We start from the raw sequence: 15,521 nt of genomic DNA on the forward strand, positions 1-15,521 counted from the left end.
GCAGAGTGTGCAGTCATCAGCAAAAAGATAAAGAGGGTATTCCAAAGTCAGGGAGATCATTGATGAAAGCCAGAAAAAGAACAGGGTCTAGAACACTGCCTTGAGGAACTCCAGCATGGACAAAAGAGGGGATGAGAGAACTCCATTTAGGGTCAAACGTTGACTGCGACAGAAGAGGAAGTCTGCGAGCCATGAGTGGAGATGGCCGTGGATACCAAAGGAAGAGTTTGGTGAGCAGGGCAGGGTGCTGCATCACATCTAAAGCACGCGATGTCGAGGGAGATGGCTCTGATTTTAAGTCCGGCATTGAGGACCTCCATCTATTGCTGGGAGAGCAGAAGCTGCATATCCAGGGTAGAGTGACCTGGTCTGAAACCAAATTGATGAACGGAAATCAAGCCATTGGAGAAGAGGAAGGATTTAATGTCTGAAGCGATGATGGATTCCATGACCTTGCTGATGATGGATTCCATGACCTTGCTGATGATTGACAGAAGGCTGATTGGTCTGTCATTGCAGGGATCTGTTTTTGCACCTTTTTATGCAGAGCAATTATGTTTGCTGATTTCCAAGCAGATGACAGATGACCTTGAGCAAATGAGAGGGTGAATAGAACAGAGAGAGGGTGTGCAAGAACAAAAGAGCAGGTTTTTAGGACACGTGGGCTGATGCCGTCTGGACCGGTTGCAGAATCTGAGTCGAGGTTTGACAGCAAGCTCTCCACCTTGTCAGGAGAAAAGGACACAGAGTCCAGGGACAGTTGGGTGCGACTGGGTAAGGTGGGTACAGAAAGTGATGGGTTTTGGACACCAGATTTAGCTGCAAACACCGAGTTTAGGCATTCAGCCTTTTCACGGGCGGCATCAGGAGTGCGGCCATTTGAGGTAAGGAAGGGGATGGAGGGGGAACATACACCAGAAACAGATTTGATTAGATGCCACCAGGATTTTGAGGAGGGAGAGGTTTCAGAGTTCAGTCTTGAGATTAGAAAGATGTTGTTTTCTGGCTCTCCTGAGGGTAGATACACACTTGTTCCAAGCTCTATGGAAGGAACTGAGATTACCCTCAGTTGGGTTTGCTTTCCATGAGGCAAAGGCAAGTTGTTTCAGGACAACTGCCTCGCCACAAGCTTCAGTGAACAAAGCGCGGGAGGAAGGGTAGGACAACTGAAGATGAGAAGGGATAAATCTGTGCATGGGGGAGAGCAAGTTTCTTTGAAAGAATTCCCAGGATGAGTTGATGTTGGAGAAAGTAGTGATCGGAGACCAGTGTTTAAGTTTGATGGCTGCTTGGGGACCCTGCCAGTCAGCTCGAGTGAAATGCCAGACTTGACGGCGGTTAGGTGGTTCTCTGATAATAGCCAGAGAGATGTCCACTTTGACAAGGACGTGGTGAGAAGAACCGATTGGAGCGAAGGAAGAGCAGCAGATATTGTCAGGGAAATTTGTCAAAATCAGATCCAGAAGAAATTGAGTACCATTGGTTGAGATACTGGTCGGGAAGTTAACCGATTGAGTCAGTCCCAATGTGTCACAGAAAGCTTTTGCTGAAGTGCCATGACAGGTGAGAGAGGTAGCCACACCCAGCCAACTGGCATGATGACAATTGATGTCGCCACAGATGAGGAAGAGAGAGTTTGGATGAGAAGATAGAAGTTGGTCCATGTTTTTGGATAATGAGATTTAGATGGAGTCATCACTGTTTGGTGAACAGTACAGGACACATATAAACATGAGGTGGGAGTGGAGGGGAAGACATAGCTAGAGGTATTCCTTGAGGTGTAGGGGAGTGAGGGCAGTGCATGGAGAGTGAGGAATTGAGTCTTTGATGAAGAGAGCAACTCCTCCAGCAGGACGAGGCTCAGGTCTGTCATACCGAAGGAGGGAGTAACCAGGGAGAGATACTTGAGAGTCAGACACGTCTTGGGGGAGGAAAGTTTCTGTTCAGAAGATTATGTCTGGTTTGTCACTGGCAACCTGTATGGAAAGATCTGAAAGATTTGAGCGAAGGCCCCGGATATTTGAGGTCCACACTGTTAATGAAGAGGGAGGGGGGAGGCTTTGGGTGCAGGGGGTGGGAGGGGAGGGGGAGGGTAGGACAAGGGACGAGGGGGGGGAGGTAAGGAGGGTTGTTGAAAGAGTGTGGAGGATTGCAGAATAGCTTGGGGAGGGGCCGGATGAGGAGGAGAAAAGGCTCTGTGGTGCTGGAGAAGAGGGAGAAAGGTGAGGGGGGAATTTTTGAGAGAAGTGAGAGGAAGGCTTTGAGGGAAAAGAGTGTGATGGTTGCTTTGAGAGTGAGGGGTGAGAGGGGCGAGTTGGCACTGAAATTGGAAAAAAAGAATGGCTGATGGAAAGCGAACATTCAAAGCAAACTGGGGTTTTTTTTTTAAGTTTTAGGTCAGAGATGCGATTAAACACATTTCTTGAGGGATGCAATAAAGGCAAATTCAGAGAATCGAGAGAAGAAACTCTGTAACAGTTGGATTTTTTAGGCAAGGTATGAAGGAAAGGTTGAATTTAGAGCAGTCTGTTTAAATAGTGGAAGAGTAGTGCATTATGATACAGTAAAGAGTCCCACACACGTGAAAGAGGAAGATGAAGCATTATAAGAGATCGTTTTTATTATTATTATTATTATTATAATTGTTTGAGAGAGTTTTCATTAGATAGGTCATGGAAGTGTTGTAGATAAAATTGTGAGGTGAATGGTGAAATTGGATCGGTAAACGCAGGGGGTGTAAACAGATCACCTGGTTACGGGAGAAGCACTTGGCTCTGGGAGGTGTATCGTCAAAAGTGAAATTATTTATTTTCAATAAGGATTGCATAACATTTGGAAAAGGGAAGGTCGAAGTAAAATCGTGGAATTGTGTGGTGAATTTGGAATGGTAAACGCAGTGTGAAGCTGCTGGGTCGATGAAAAGTACCAGGAAGAGTAGAGAGAGACACGTGGTTACAGGAGGTGTAGAAATCGAAAGGATACAAGGAAGATTATTATTTTTTGATGTATTTTTGAAGAATAAGTAAGATTCAGGAATGGAAGGTTGGTGATCGGAAGAAATTGTGAAGGTAATGGCGAAAGAGGGTCAGCTCAGTTGAACAAAGATGGTGTGCCGGCAGGAGGAAGAATAAGAGGAGGAAGAATAAGAAGAAGGATCGAAACTTGTGAGTGTGCAAGGAGAAAGGTAGTTTTTTTGTTTTTTTGGGGATTTAAGACAAGAAATTGAGTGTTTAGTTGTGAGTGATGGGGGATGTTGGGAAAGTGGGGAAGATAGAAATTGAAGGTAATAGGGAGATAATACAAATAAACACAATCGTTCAAAAAAGGGAACGATGGGTAGGCCTCAAGCACCCGGTAAGACAAGGTCGATGAAAACTCAAAAAAATAGCACGATTTTTGAAGCAAAACCGAACTAGGAACACACAGTAACATGTAGGTGAGAAAATAAACAGTTAAAATGGGACAAATAACGACTGAGATTGTCAGCGGAGAGCCCTGAAGAAGTCCTGCCAACACTCCAAACCCAGAACCATTTTCAATCATCCCGTTAAATCATGCCGAGATGTAACCTGGTGATAGTTCGGACATGGCAAAACTGATAAAGAAGATTTTGACCTTTAATTGTAAAGTTACCCACGATATAATTTGGAAATCAGAAAAAGACATTCATATTTTCCAAAGTATCAAGGGATAGATTTGAGTCAAGGTGGTCCTTTCATATCAGTGAAAGTGCATATTGAACCGTCAATTTCAAACTTTTACAAGATGTACATTTTTAAAACGTCTTCAGACTGGTTTGGCAAAAATTATACAAACAGATTTTCTCTTGATATATATGTATATATATATATATATATATATATATATATATATATATATATATATATATATATATATATATATACATATATATATATATTTGACAGTGGTGGGTCTCCACAAAATAGCAAATTCATACTTTCTGCCAACAATATTGTTTGTATGCAACGACCATTACATCTGGTTTGATGTTCTTTTCAAGCAGACATTCTGAACTGTCAACAAGAGTCTGGAAATTCTCATGGATTATGGGAAGGATTCTGGGATCTTCTGAGAACTGCAACTCTTCTGAGAACTGCTTCTTCTGGGAACTGCAATTATTGAGATTAATTTTTCAGCAGAGTTCAAGGTTAATGTCCCCCAACTTTGAGAACAGTTGTTTTGTGTCTCATCCCCAAGGAAGGGGAGTTGCAGCAGATTCAAATTGACAGCCTGTTACTTTGCTTAACACCGACGATAAAATAATGTTAAAAGTGCTCACAATGCATCTAAAAAAAACAAATAAATAAAAAAGTCATCTCTCCACTAATTGCAAATGCCCAAATGTTTCGCATTCCTGAGATCCGTTTATGATCGTATATTTTTGGTGAGATTTAATTACAATTGGTCAAACTGCATCTCATGGTTTTGGGTTGCTATTCCTAAATCAGGAAAAATAATTTCACAGTGTGTTTCATTCCTTTTTGTATGGAGCTCATACCAAAGCAGGATTTGCAGAAAATTTAATTTTTCTTGCATAAAATTATTTAAATTAAATTAAATTTAAAAAACGTGCATCATGCTTGCAAAAAGTAAATAGCCTGTGTCATCCCTTCCCCTTTTAGCAATGCATCTGTCAGGGCTGTCCACTGTCTGGTATCTTGTGTACATTTTTAAAGTGAACCCTTATTGGCTCTGCAATAAAGTGAACCTCCAATGAAAATTGCTTTAAAAAATTCTCGTCTGAATGCAGATTTGGATCTTCAACAAAATCAAACCAAATTGTCACAGTCACACACCCAACTAGTCGACCAAGTTTCTTCCGAATCAATCCACAACTTAATATCATGCTGTGTAGTTTTTGCCAGATCTCTCAATGGTGAAGAATGTTTTTCAGCCACTCTGTATCGTAAAACGAGCTCATTTAAGTCCGTATGATGTGTTTTTAATGAAGAAGATGTAAGCACACCTGGCGTGATGCAAGCACCCGAGGATTCAGATTTTGGTACACTCACGAGGCTGTACTGTCAAAATGAAATGTCCCAGAAGATAAAGCAAATAGATTCACATTTATACACGTGGCATCCTAAAATAATGCTTCTTGCTTCGAAACATCATCTTACAGCCTCTGATTATCAATATTATTGATAGTGCCTTTCTGTCTGTCCCTGAACTACTCCCTCAGTTTTGGGGATAGCCCCAACAAACCTTCTGTGGAACATTTTGGAGTCCCAGCTGGTGTCCTAACGTGGGTGAGAGTTTTTTTTAAATATCTCAATACAATGATGATTTTGAGTTTTGATCTGCACGAAGCTTCTCTCAATCCGGATGCAACGTCAGAATGGCATTTGCCTTCGTAACAGTATTTTGTTAAATTAATGGTGTCATATTATGTTGCCATTTGAATTAAAATATAGAGAGCTCGAGTTGAAAGCAGAATGAGAAAAATGTGAGTAATTCCACCCGTGACATTCGTGGATTCAGCATTTGTTGTCTTTTTGTTAATCCAAATAGTTCATGAACCGGTTGTCCCTTACATGCAAACCAAGTTCAAGGTCCAACCCTCCCAAGCATTGCACGGGTACCTCGCAAGTTTCAAATAAAATAATTCCATCCCATCATTTTTGACTGGCTTTGATGATAGTTTTAGAAAAGACCACAATAAGGTAGCTGGCCGTTCAAACTTGGCTAACTGTGCTGAAGTATCTTGGACACAGGTAATGGGTCCCGCACATCATCATGGAATTAAACTGGGAAACATGTAAACAATATAATGTTAACATGTTAACATGAATTAAACTGGGAAACAAAAACAATATAATGTTAAAATGTTGAAGTGTGCTTAACTCGAGCTCCATAAACACAATTTCCTTCACCGAGATCAAGCAATTTTGCCCTCGTGCTTGTTGTTGTCATTCAGCAAGTCATTCTGCCAGGAAATCATGACTGCACATTGTCTTTAAAAAAAACAAAAACAAAGGATATCTGAACTTTTTTAATTTTCACAAAAAGTGGGATGAAATATGCATTTAAGAAAATGTGCAAATAGGGAGAAGGGTGAAGGGAATGGGGGAGGGAAGAAAGATAATTTGGGGTAATAGGATTAAAGAGAACGAAGAAGAGGATGTATGAGGAATCTGGACTGTAATGCAAACAAAACTTTATAACATTGAGGAGCAAATGTTCCAGCTGGAGCCAAAATGGAATTATTTTCCCCACAAACTGTGAACAACTTTCCTGTCATGATTCAAGATGTGCCTCACACAGAGCAGTAAACAAGACATTTCTCAACATCACACAGCACTTTGTTAAGTTACACAAACCTGGAACAAAAAGAGAAGCACTGCTGGATTCTTGCATTGATGCATCGTTTGACTCGTTAATCTGAACAGATGAGTTCAAAACGTTTTGAGAAATATCCATTTGGAAATTAGCTCCATCTTCCACATCACCTTCACCTGCACACAAGTCGACATTTAACCTAACACCGCACTGGCAGGGTAGATGTTCAAACTGCAGTTGCTGAAGCTCAATTTACAACTCTGCAGGGCGTTCAAGGTCCACCAGCAACCCCTTTCTGATGGAATTACCAAAATCACGAATCACTGCTCACCCTCATTCTCTCATTCCTCTTTTTTCCCGCCTTTGAAACAAACTCCCACACACTCTTCGATCCCACTTTCCCCTCATATCTTCAAAACAGCTGTTCACAATCATCTCTCATCTTCCCTCATCCATAACCATGATCTTTTCTACCCCCATTAATCCACATCCTTCATATTCACTGCTCTCCTTCCATCTTGTTTACCCCATGTTTCCCACTCCACCCCACTCCCTTCCACAGGTCTCCTCATATGTCTATTCCCCACTGTTTTCTGCTTCCCTCTCCCATCCCTCCTGTCTCCTGCTCCCCTTGATATACCTTCTGTGTGTTGGCTCTTAAATGAGCCTTAACATTGTATAGATTATAAAATAAAACAAAATTAAAAAAAACCCAGACCTTGAAGATTTAAATAAAAATTTCAGATATAAATAAATTCTTCTTTTTGGAACAAAGACAGTTGTTAAAAAATATATATATATATTTTAATCCACATTATTTGAGTTTTATCGTGTTTTGGTGCACTGTACACCAGCATGAGCCAAAATGACGTGTAACGTGTATTGCGGATGGTCCGTGCAGGGGCTGATCCGAGGATCTCATCAAACTGTCTTATCGGTTGTAGCGACGGGCGGTGTGTACAAAAGGCAGAGACTTAACATGAGCTGATGATTCAGGCCGATTGGGAACTCCTCATTCATGGGACAATGTCTCAAGCCCCAGTCCCCAACCCAGATGGAGCTCAGCGTTTTTCAAGAACAAGAAAAAGGACAAGGAAAGATTACAGACCCTCACCAGAACTTGTTTTCTGCAGTTTTGTGTGGTGCATTTTGTGTTGTCTTTGTGCACTGGTGCGTTTCATCATTAATAACAGATATAACTAGAACTACCAATTTATAACTGCTGGCAATAATGATCGGGTGTCAAGACGTCCCACTTTGATGAAACCCCACTTTGAAGTGACATTTTACAATGACCCTTGACGTTTATTTTTATTCAGTTGAATTCAGAATGGGAATAAAATAAATTAAATTCAAATGAAATGGAAGACCAAATCCTGCAGGTGCAGCACTGCATTGGAGTCATCAAAAGGAAGCCGAACAAGCAAAAAACGGAGGATGAAGTCATCAGGAGGAACATGAATGGGATTCCGGTTTCAGTTGCTACTTCTCTACCCTCTAACCCATCCATGCTTCAGTGAGCCATGTTTAAAAAACAAAAACAATAAAACAAAACAAATCAAAAAGAACCACCCAGATTCCCCCAAAAAAATAATTCTGGCAGCCAAACCAGGCGTCCAATCAGGTTGAAATTTAAAACGTATATTTCCCATCACCACTCGATGATAATTGTGAATTCATGTCGATTGATATGCCTGGTGTTGGCTAAAGGGTTGGGGTGGTGGGCTTGGTATCCTAAGATCCTGAGTTCAAATCATACTCAGCTGTTGAATTAATACCAGGTGGGGTTGACTCTGCCTGTCATCCTTCCGACGTCGGTGCCAGCTGGCTGGTATCCTGTGTCGGAGTGGTGACCCGTCCAGGATTGTGCCCAATAGCCAAGGAGACTGGTTAAGCAGCACCAACATTCAAGTCCACATTCATGTTCAACAACACCAAATTGTTCCAAAGGAGATTGTACAAGTTACAAAAACTAAAAAGGTTGATGGAAGATCAAGGTATTTATTTACATGCAGGGAGTATAAAATAGTGACATACCAGACTTGGGTGTTAATCCATCATCCTGATGGTGGAGGTTGCAGACATCACTGAAACCAATTCCAGTGAGGTCAGAAACGTTTTCCAGCTGCTCACTTTGGAATCCAATAAAGTTTTGACAGAAACAAGAAAGTTCTCGACCAACATTCTCCAAGTTCATGAACAGAGTTCCCAACAGAGGAGAGCCCGCGAGCCGCACAACCTGTGGCTTCAAAAAAGATTTCACAAATTTACAGAAGTCAGCATACATTGCAAATTTAAATTTCTCTTTGGCGAGAGAGAGAGGAGCTCTGTTCGCAATGAATCGGAGTCTGTACAAGCTCGAAGAACCTTGTGATTCTCAATTCCAAGCACATTGATGACTGCTTGGGCTGCTTCTGCTCTCAGGCCTTGTGTTTGGAGCCATTCCAAGAAGCTGTCCATTCCAACGATGACCTGCCAGGGACACAAGCCTTATGTTATGTAAAATGAATGCGTTTCTATTGTTGTGGTTGTGTCCTTGTCCCTGTTGGAATCTGGTGATTAGTCTCAATATGACTAATGCTGGAGCGTTTTGGGGTCTTCCCCACCAAATTATGCGTCTCTGCAGCGACACCGTTTGGATTGGAAGTCCGAATCGAGCCAGAATTCCACCAATTAGATGTCGCATGTCAAATACAAGATAGGCTGAGGAGACTGCTGTGCGACGCAGTCCATGTGCTAGGCATTGAATCACCTCAGCCAATAACTCCCTTAAAGGGTCTTTTTTAATCACCCCAGAAGAACCACAACAACCATAATTCACACTGAGGCCAGTTATATCATAGAGTATGAATAGTAGATATATGGGATTTCTCAGGCAACCATGCAAATGAATGGGGTGAAGGGGAAAAACTCTTTGAATTGATCCCCGAAAATCCCAAAACAGGAGTCTAATTCCTCCCCCCCCCACCCACCTCCATACAAATGTACAGGGAGAACTCTGACTCGAGACCCATCAGGATAAAAAGAGGAGAATGATTTTCTGCCATACAAGCTCATGTTAAATTGAGACTGTCTCAGGGCCCAAAAAAACCTCATACAAATTAATAGGGGAAGCTTTCTTGCTCAAGGCCCATCAGGTCAAAAGAGGAGAATGATTTTCTCTCCCCCCTCTGACTCTCGGTCCATGGGGTCAAAAGAAGAGATGGATCTCTGCCCCATTACTTACTCCATTCACAGAGTGAGCCAATGAATATTTACCTTCGCATTCTGCGAAAGGTTATGTTTTGGTCGGCGTGTATTTATTTATTTATTTGTAATCTTGTGATTCGTATAACTCAAAAAGTATTAAACCGAATTGCATGAAATTTGGTGGGATGATTGTTTATTAGCCAGGAAGCATTCGATTAGATTTTGGGATCGTTCGGGTCAAAGGTCAAGGCCAAGGTCACGAAAAGGTCAAAATCGTCTTTTTACGATAACACGGTCAATTTTTATTCACTTTGCATGCAACTAACGCCAAAATGTTCAGAATTCAACGCCTCATCTTGTGATATGCAATGTGACACAATGACGCCCATACTCTTGTTACCGGTTAGGGGTCAAAGGTCAGGGGGGTCACGACCTTGAAAAATATGCGGTTTTTGTCATAACGCGGTCAATTTTTGTCCGCTTTACATGAACCCAGCACCAAAATGTTCAGAATTTAATGCCCAATCTTGTGACACAATGACGTCATCACACATGTCACCGGTTGGGGTAAAATGTCGGGGGGGGTCACGCCCTTGAAAAAATATGCGGTTTTCGGCATAACTCAGTCAATTCTTATTTGATTTGCATGAAACCAGCATCAAACGAGATAACCTTCTCTTGTTGAAACGTTGTATTCACCGAGCTTGCGAGTGAAGACTCGCCAAAACGACGCGAGTTGATTGTTGTTTAGTCCGTAGCCCCCGAAAGTCGGTTGGGGGGGGGTCATGACATTATAGATATGTGGTTTGTGTCATAAGACCATTCATATGAAACCAGTTCCCCACACTCATACCAAGAACAAAAAAAGTAGTGGCGGCGAAGGTATGCGCTCTATGAGTGCCCGTTCTAGTTGATCATGTTCTACTTCAGGTAATAAATTAATTTTCTGATTACATTCATCGCCATCGAGTATGTTCACAAATATTATTTTAGAACTGAGTTCTTGGTCGAAATATCTTTGTTGAGCAGAAATAAAATGATAAACTTCTCTCAATGCTCGTTTGACTACCTCCTGAGCCTCGGATTATTTCTGCATAAGCCACGCCCACTTTTCATAAGCCCCGCCTACTCTTACATAATTTCCAGTTAATCTCTGACTCACAAAGAATTCACGAGAAAATTCTAGAATGTTATGTTTTGAGAAAATTTCCCAACGAAGGCTTGCCTGGGCTTGCCCAGGGAATTTCCAAAGGAAACCACCAGTCCTTCTGTCGAAAAGCTTCAAACCCAGACTCCATTTTAAACATATTTTTACTTTTACTGAGATTGGACTGCTGGGCTGAGCTTGAGTGGGATGACTTTGGAGTTCCTTGGAGTTCTACTACTTGTATGGAACTAAACCTTCAAGTTGATGAACTTGATTCAAACCTCTTATCTATTGAGGTAAGATATTATTTTCCTATTTACAGAGTTTGATTTAAGCATATAATAATTTAATAATTAAATCACTTAATTAATACATTATGATTTTCTCTCACAGGAAATTGTATATGAAATACAAAATGAAAATACAGCTTTTGCCACAACTTGGGACGAAATTGTTAGTTTGGTTGAAGACCTTATGAGCGACCAAGACCCACAGAACGAGCTCGTCCATGATGACCCAACCAAAGAGTAATACCTTGGAGACCAGCAAAATCCTGAAAAAGTTTTACAGCAATAGTACTCCTTGCGAGTTATCAAGACAATACCCACTGAACAAGTTGTACCTTGATGAGCCAGAATAGAAGTTTTACCTTGGAGACTCACAAATTTTGAAAAAAAAAAAAAAAAAAAAAAATCAGTAAATGAGTTCTGCCTTGATGGTCTAAATAACTACCTTGGAGACTCGGGAAAAGGGTTTTGCCAAGATGGTTCTAAATATGGAACCTACCTTGGAGACTCACAAATTTCAGACATTTTGAAAAATGGAGTTTTCCTTGATGATCCACAGTTCTACTATGTGAGATCTATCACTGAACAACATAAAAATTGGAAAAAATGGAGTTTTCCTTGATGATCCACAGTTATACTATGTGAGATCTATCACTGAAACCCATAAAAATAGGAACTAGAATGGGCACTTGGTAGAGCGCAAACCTTCGCCGCCGCAATTTTTTCCGGGCACATTTGAAAAACGTCATTTTAAAACGTCCATGACGTCACAACCGTCAGTCCGATTGACGTCAAATTTGGTGTGTAACCTCCTTGAAGGCAGTCCAACAAAATGGAATGATAAACACTGAAAAATTAAAAAGTTGAAAAATGACGTCATTTTGACGCACTTCCGGGGATGTCTCGTCCAATCGGGGACTACCATTCTGAAAGCTCGTAGTTCACTGAACGTTTTAACGTTGGTTTCATGTCAATAGCTCTATTAGATCTGAAGCTATGCCTACAAGTATATTTTGACCTTGAGTGTGACCTTGACCTTGACTACAGAGTTAATTGGCAAAACCTTTACATCAATAAACAGATATTTTGGTACTGATCCTAATGCCTGGATTTGGGAGACTTTGCTTTATAAACTATATAGATATTTGAATGTAAAATATCAGGACATTTTAGCCACAATTGAAAAACGTCATGTTCAAACGTCAATGACGTCATAACGGTCAGTCCGATCGAAGTCAAATTTGGTGTGTGACGTCCTTAAGGTAAGTCCTACAAAACGGTATGATCAAAACTGATGAGATCGAAAATTGAAAATTTACGTCATCTTGTGACGTCATTTAGAAGCAATTCCGATGACGTTACGTCAAATGCGACACTACATATCCGAAAGGTATCTCGTCATGGAACAATATGGCAGTGGTTGCATGTCGATAGCTGTATTATGAAGGAAGTTATGCTCAAAAGAGTGTTTTTGACCTTTTCATGACCTTGACCTTTGACCCGATCGCTCCCAAAATCTAATCAAATCGTCCTTGGATACTCATGAATCATCCCACCAAATTTCATGCAATTCGGTTTAATACTTTCTGAGTTATGCGAATAACAAACAAACACACATATTCACAAATAAATAAATACACAGCGACCAAAACATAACCTTTCGCAGAATGCGAAGGTAATAATGGGGTTTTCCTTGATGATCCACAGTTATACTATGTGAGATCTATCACTGAAATCCATAAAAATTGGGAAAATGGAGTTTTCCTTGATGATCCACAGTTATACTATGTGAGATCTATCACAGAAACCCACAATATTTCTGGAAATTGTGGTTCTTCCTTGGAGTCTTGAATAGATGGTTATATTTTTGGAGACTTCAAATGTGGGTTCTGGCTTGATAACTCACAAAGTGATACATATCTTGGAAACTCAACAGGAATGTGGTTATGCCTTGGAGACTTGGAAAGTTGGGTTTATTTTGGAGACTTGAAATGTGGTTTCTACCAAGAAAACTCTTGGGGATCTAAAGCTATCGACGTAGTTCTTTGTTGGATGGTGCTTGATGAGAGCAATATCAAGAAAGTTCTGGGAAGAAAGTGCAGGAAAGTTCTTACTCCCCCTTTCTACTTCATCAAACCTGAAAGCCTTAAAAGACAGAATGAGAAGAAGAGAAAAAAAAAACAGAAAAATATATTGTTGAAATACGTATTTTAAAAAAGATATTGGGTTGGGGTTGAGATTTTGAATGTGAGGGTTCGGGTGGGTTTGTGTTGGGGTTGAGATTTTGAATGTGAGGATTAGGGCGGGTTTGCGTTGGGGTTGAGATTTTGAATGCGAAGGTAAGGGTGGTTTGCATTGGGGTTGTGATTTTGAATGTGAGGGTAAGGGTGGGGTTGAGATATTGAATGTGTGGGTAAGGGTGGGTTGGGGTTGATTATGCTCCCTGTTATATTATCACGCACGTGTGAGTGCACGCACACGCGCACACACACACACACACACACACACACACACACACACACACACACACACACACACACACACACACACACACACACCAAAGTTAAGCCTTGACTATTCAGTTGAGGATTCTGTGTTTGGGGTTCACAGATCTAAGAACATCCCCCTTGACACACACATATACATATACATATATATATATATATATATATATATATATATATATATATATATATATATATATATAATTTTTTTATTTTTAATTTAACCCTGTTATACACCTCGGACTTGATCCTCGAGTGTCCAAAAAGGTGTATAGTAGAGGCGAGTGAAGCGCCAACCTATTGCTCCCATGAGTATTATCTGCTTACTTTTGTAATTCCTGTGAATGAAATGAACATGAAATCTCTTCCCCTTCTAAATCATATACCTTATAAGTCCAAGGAACCATATCTATTAGATCAACAATTTTAAAAAGTTCATTTGTCCATCGCTTTGTATAACCTTTTTCAAATTGAGATTTCCATCTCTATATTCTTACGATATCACCAACTTTGAACTGAAGTTTTCTGAGATAAATCTCTTTTTCACATTCTAATTTTGTAAATGTTTCTGATGGTTTCATATTTGTTGACGTGTGAATCGTGTCATTATACTTATCCACAATATCCTGAATAAAAGATGTCCATTGTTGTGAACCGAGTTGTGTGAACAGTTAATATAGTCTCTCTTTTAAAGTACGATTAAAGCGCTCAATAACAACGACTTTTCCTTCATTAAAGGTACTGTATAATGTAATGCTGTTATTTTTTAGAAAATTCAAAAATGTCTTCTTATAAAACTCTCTTCCCTCATCAGTCCACAATTTTTTTAGGTTTTCTCTTACTTTTATTAAATATCTGTTGAAAGGTGAACATAAGAGCATTACCTGGTTTGTTTTTTAAAGGGACAACCCACGCGTATCTACTCCTCAAATCAATAACGGTTAAAGCATACTTGTACCCCTTATCATTCTTGAGTTCAATCAAATCAGCGGATCAGATATAATCAACTTCCTTGGAATAAACCTTCATTCTCTGAAACTTTGTGAATATTGGTTTATGTAATTCATCAGCTAATTGTTCTTCAGTCTTAATGACATCATTAGAGCCTACAAGTTTTTTGAATGTCCAAGTCCAAGTTTCAATTTAGCACTGATCATCTTCTTCACGATGAACCTATCAACTTTTTCTCTCAAGGTTGGATTTTGTATCAGAGACAAACTATACAACATTTCTCTATCGGCTTCATGTTTTTCTTCCAAAGTTGCGGTATTCCCAGAATCAATATCATGCCTCATGCACACTTCATCAACCCGATTGATGGGTTTACTCCATGGTTTAGGATTGTCTGCCTCATCTAATCTTTTATCCAAGTTTGTGCCTCGACCACAGAAAGAATATCCTGGTAGATGTAATTCCCCTGGTATTCCAGTAGTTTTAAATTTAATTCCTGATAAAAAAAAACTTTTGTATATCTCCTCCACGTTTGTATTTGGAGATAAATTGACACTTTTTTTTAACCACACCGAACATGTACCTTTTTGTATAACCCCATTATTTTTACTTTTAAAATATGAAATATTTTTCGTATTACTTTTCTTTTTACATTTGAGACAATAACTCATTTATTTATGAGAAAAATTCCTGCAGAGTGCGAAAACCTTTTTAGTTTCCAACATGCACATTTGAATCTTAATTTTTAAAACATAAAGAATCCTCAGAAATGTCTTCACTCTCTCGTCCATTTATTTAAGAAAAAAATGAAAAACTTTAATCAACGTCAATATCTTTCCATTGAAAACGATGACAATAGACTTGTCAAAAATATCGCTAATAGACTTGTCAATTCTTGTTTCCCTCCTCGGAACATTGAGATTTATTTATTTTCTGTAATACCTCCAATTTTTTTTTTAAATCTCACTGGTTTCCATATTTTCATATTTATTTATTCTCTCTCTTTCCTCCCTCTGCTCCCTTCTCCTCCTCTCTCTCTCTCTCTCTCTCTCTCTCTCTCTCTCTCTCTCTCTCTCTCTCTCTCTCTCTCTCTCTCTCTCTCTCTCTCTCTCTCTCTCTCTCTCTCTCGTTCTCTCTCTCTCT

The 15,521-nt window shown here is 40.0% G+C and overlaps 1 protein-coding gene across 1 annotated transcript in view; it reads right to left on the reverse strand.

Moving 5' to 3' along the window:
• LOC147029135 (uncharacterized) overlaps positions 1-15,521 on the reverse strand; it is a 55,608-nt gene that overhangs the window by 5,489 nt on the left and 34,598 nt on the right. Inside the window, exons 2-3 of the mRNA XM_085880088.1 lie at positions 8,338-8,772; positions 6,342-6,476 (exon numbers count right to left, since the gene is read on the reverse strand). Of these exons, the coding sequence (XP_085736214.1) occupies positions 6,342-6,476; positions 8,338-8,587 (385 nt within the window). The 5' untranslated portion in view covers positions 8,588-8,772. The remainder of the gene's footprint in view (positions 1-6,341; positions 6,477-8,337; positions 8,773-15,521) is intronic.

Source organism: Eptatretus burgeri, chromosome 4, assembly GCF_056783735.1.
Source record: "Eptatretus burgeri isolate ZD-2024b chromosome 4, Ebu_testis_v1, whole genome shotgun sequence".
Lineage (NCBI taxonomy): Eukaryota > Metazoa > Chordata > Myxini > Myxiniformes > Myxinidae > Eptatretus > Eptatretus burgeri.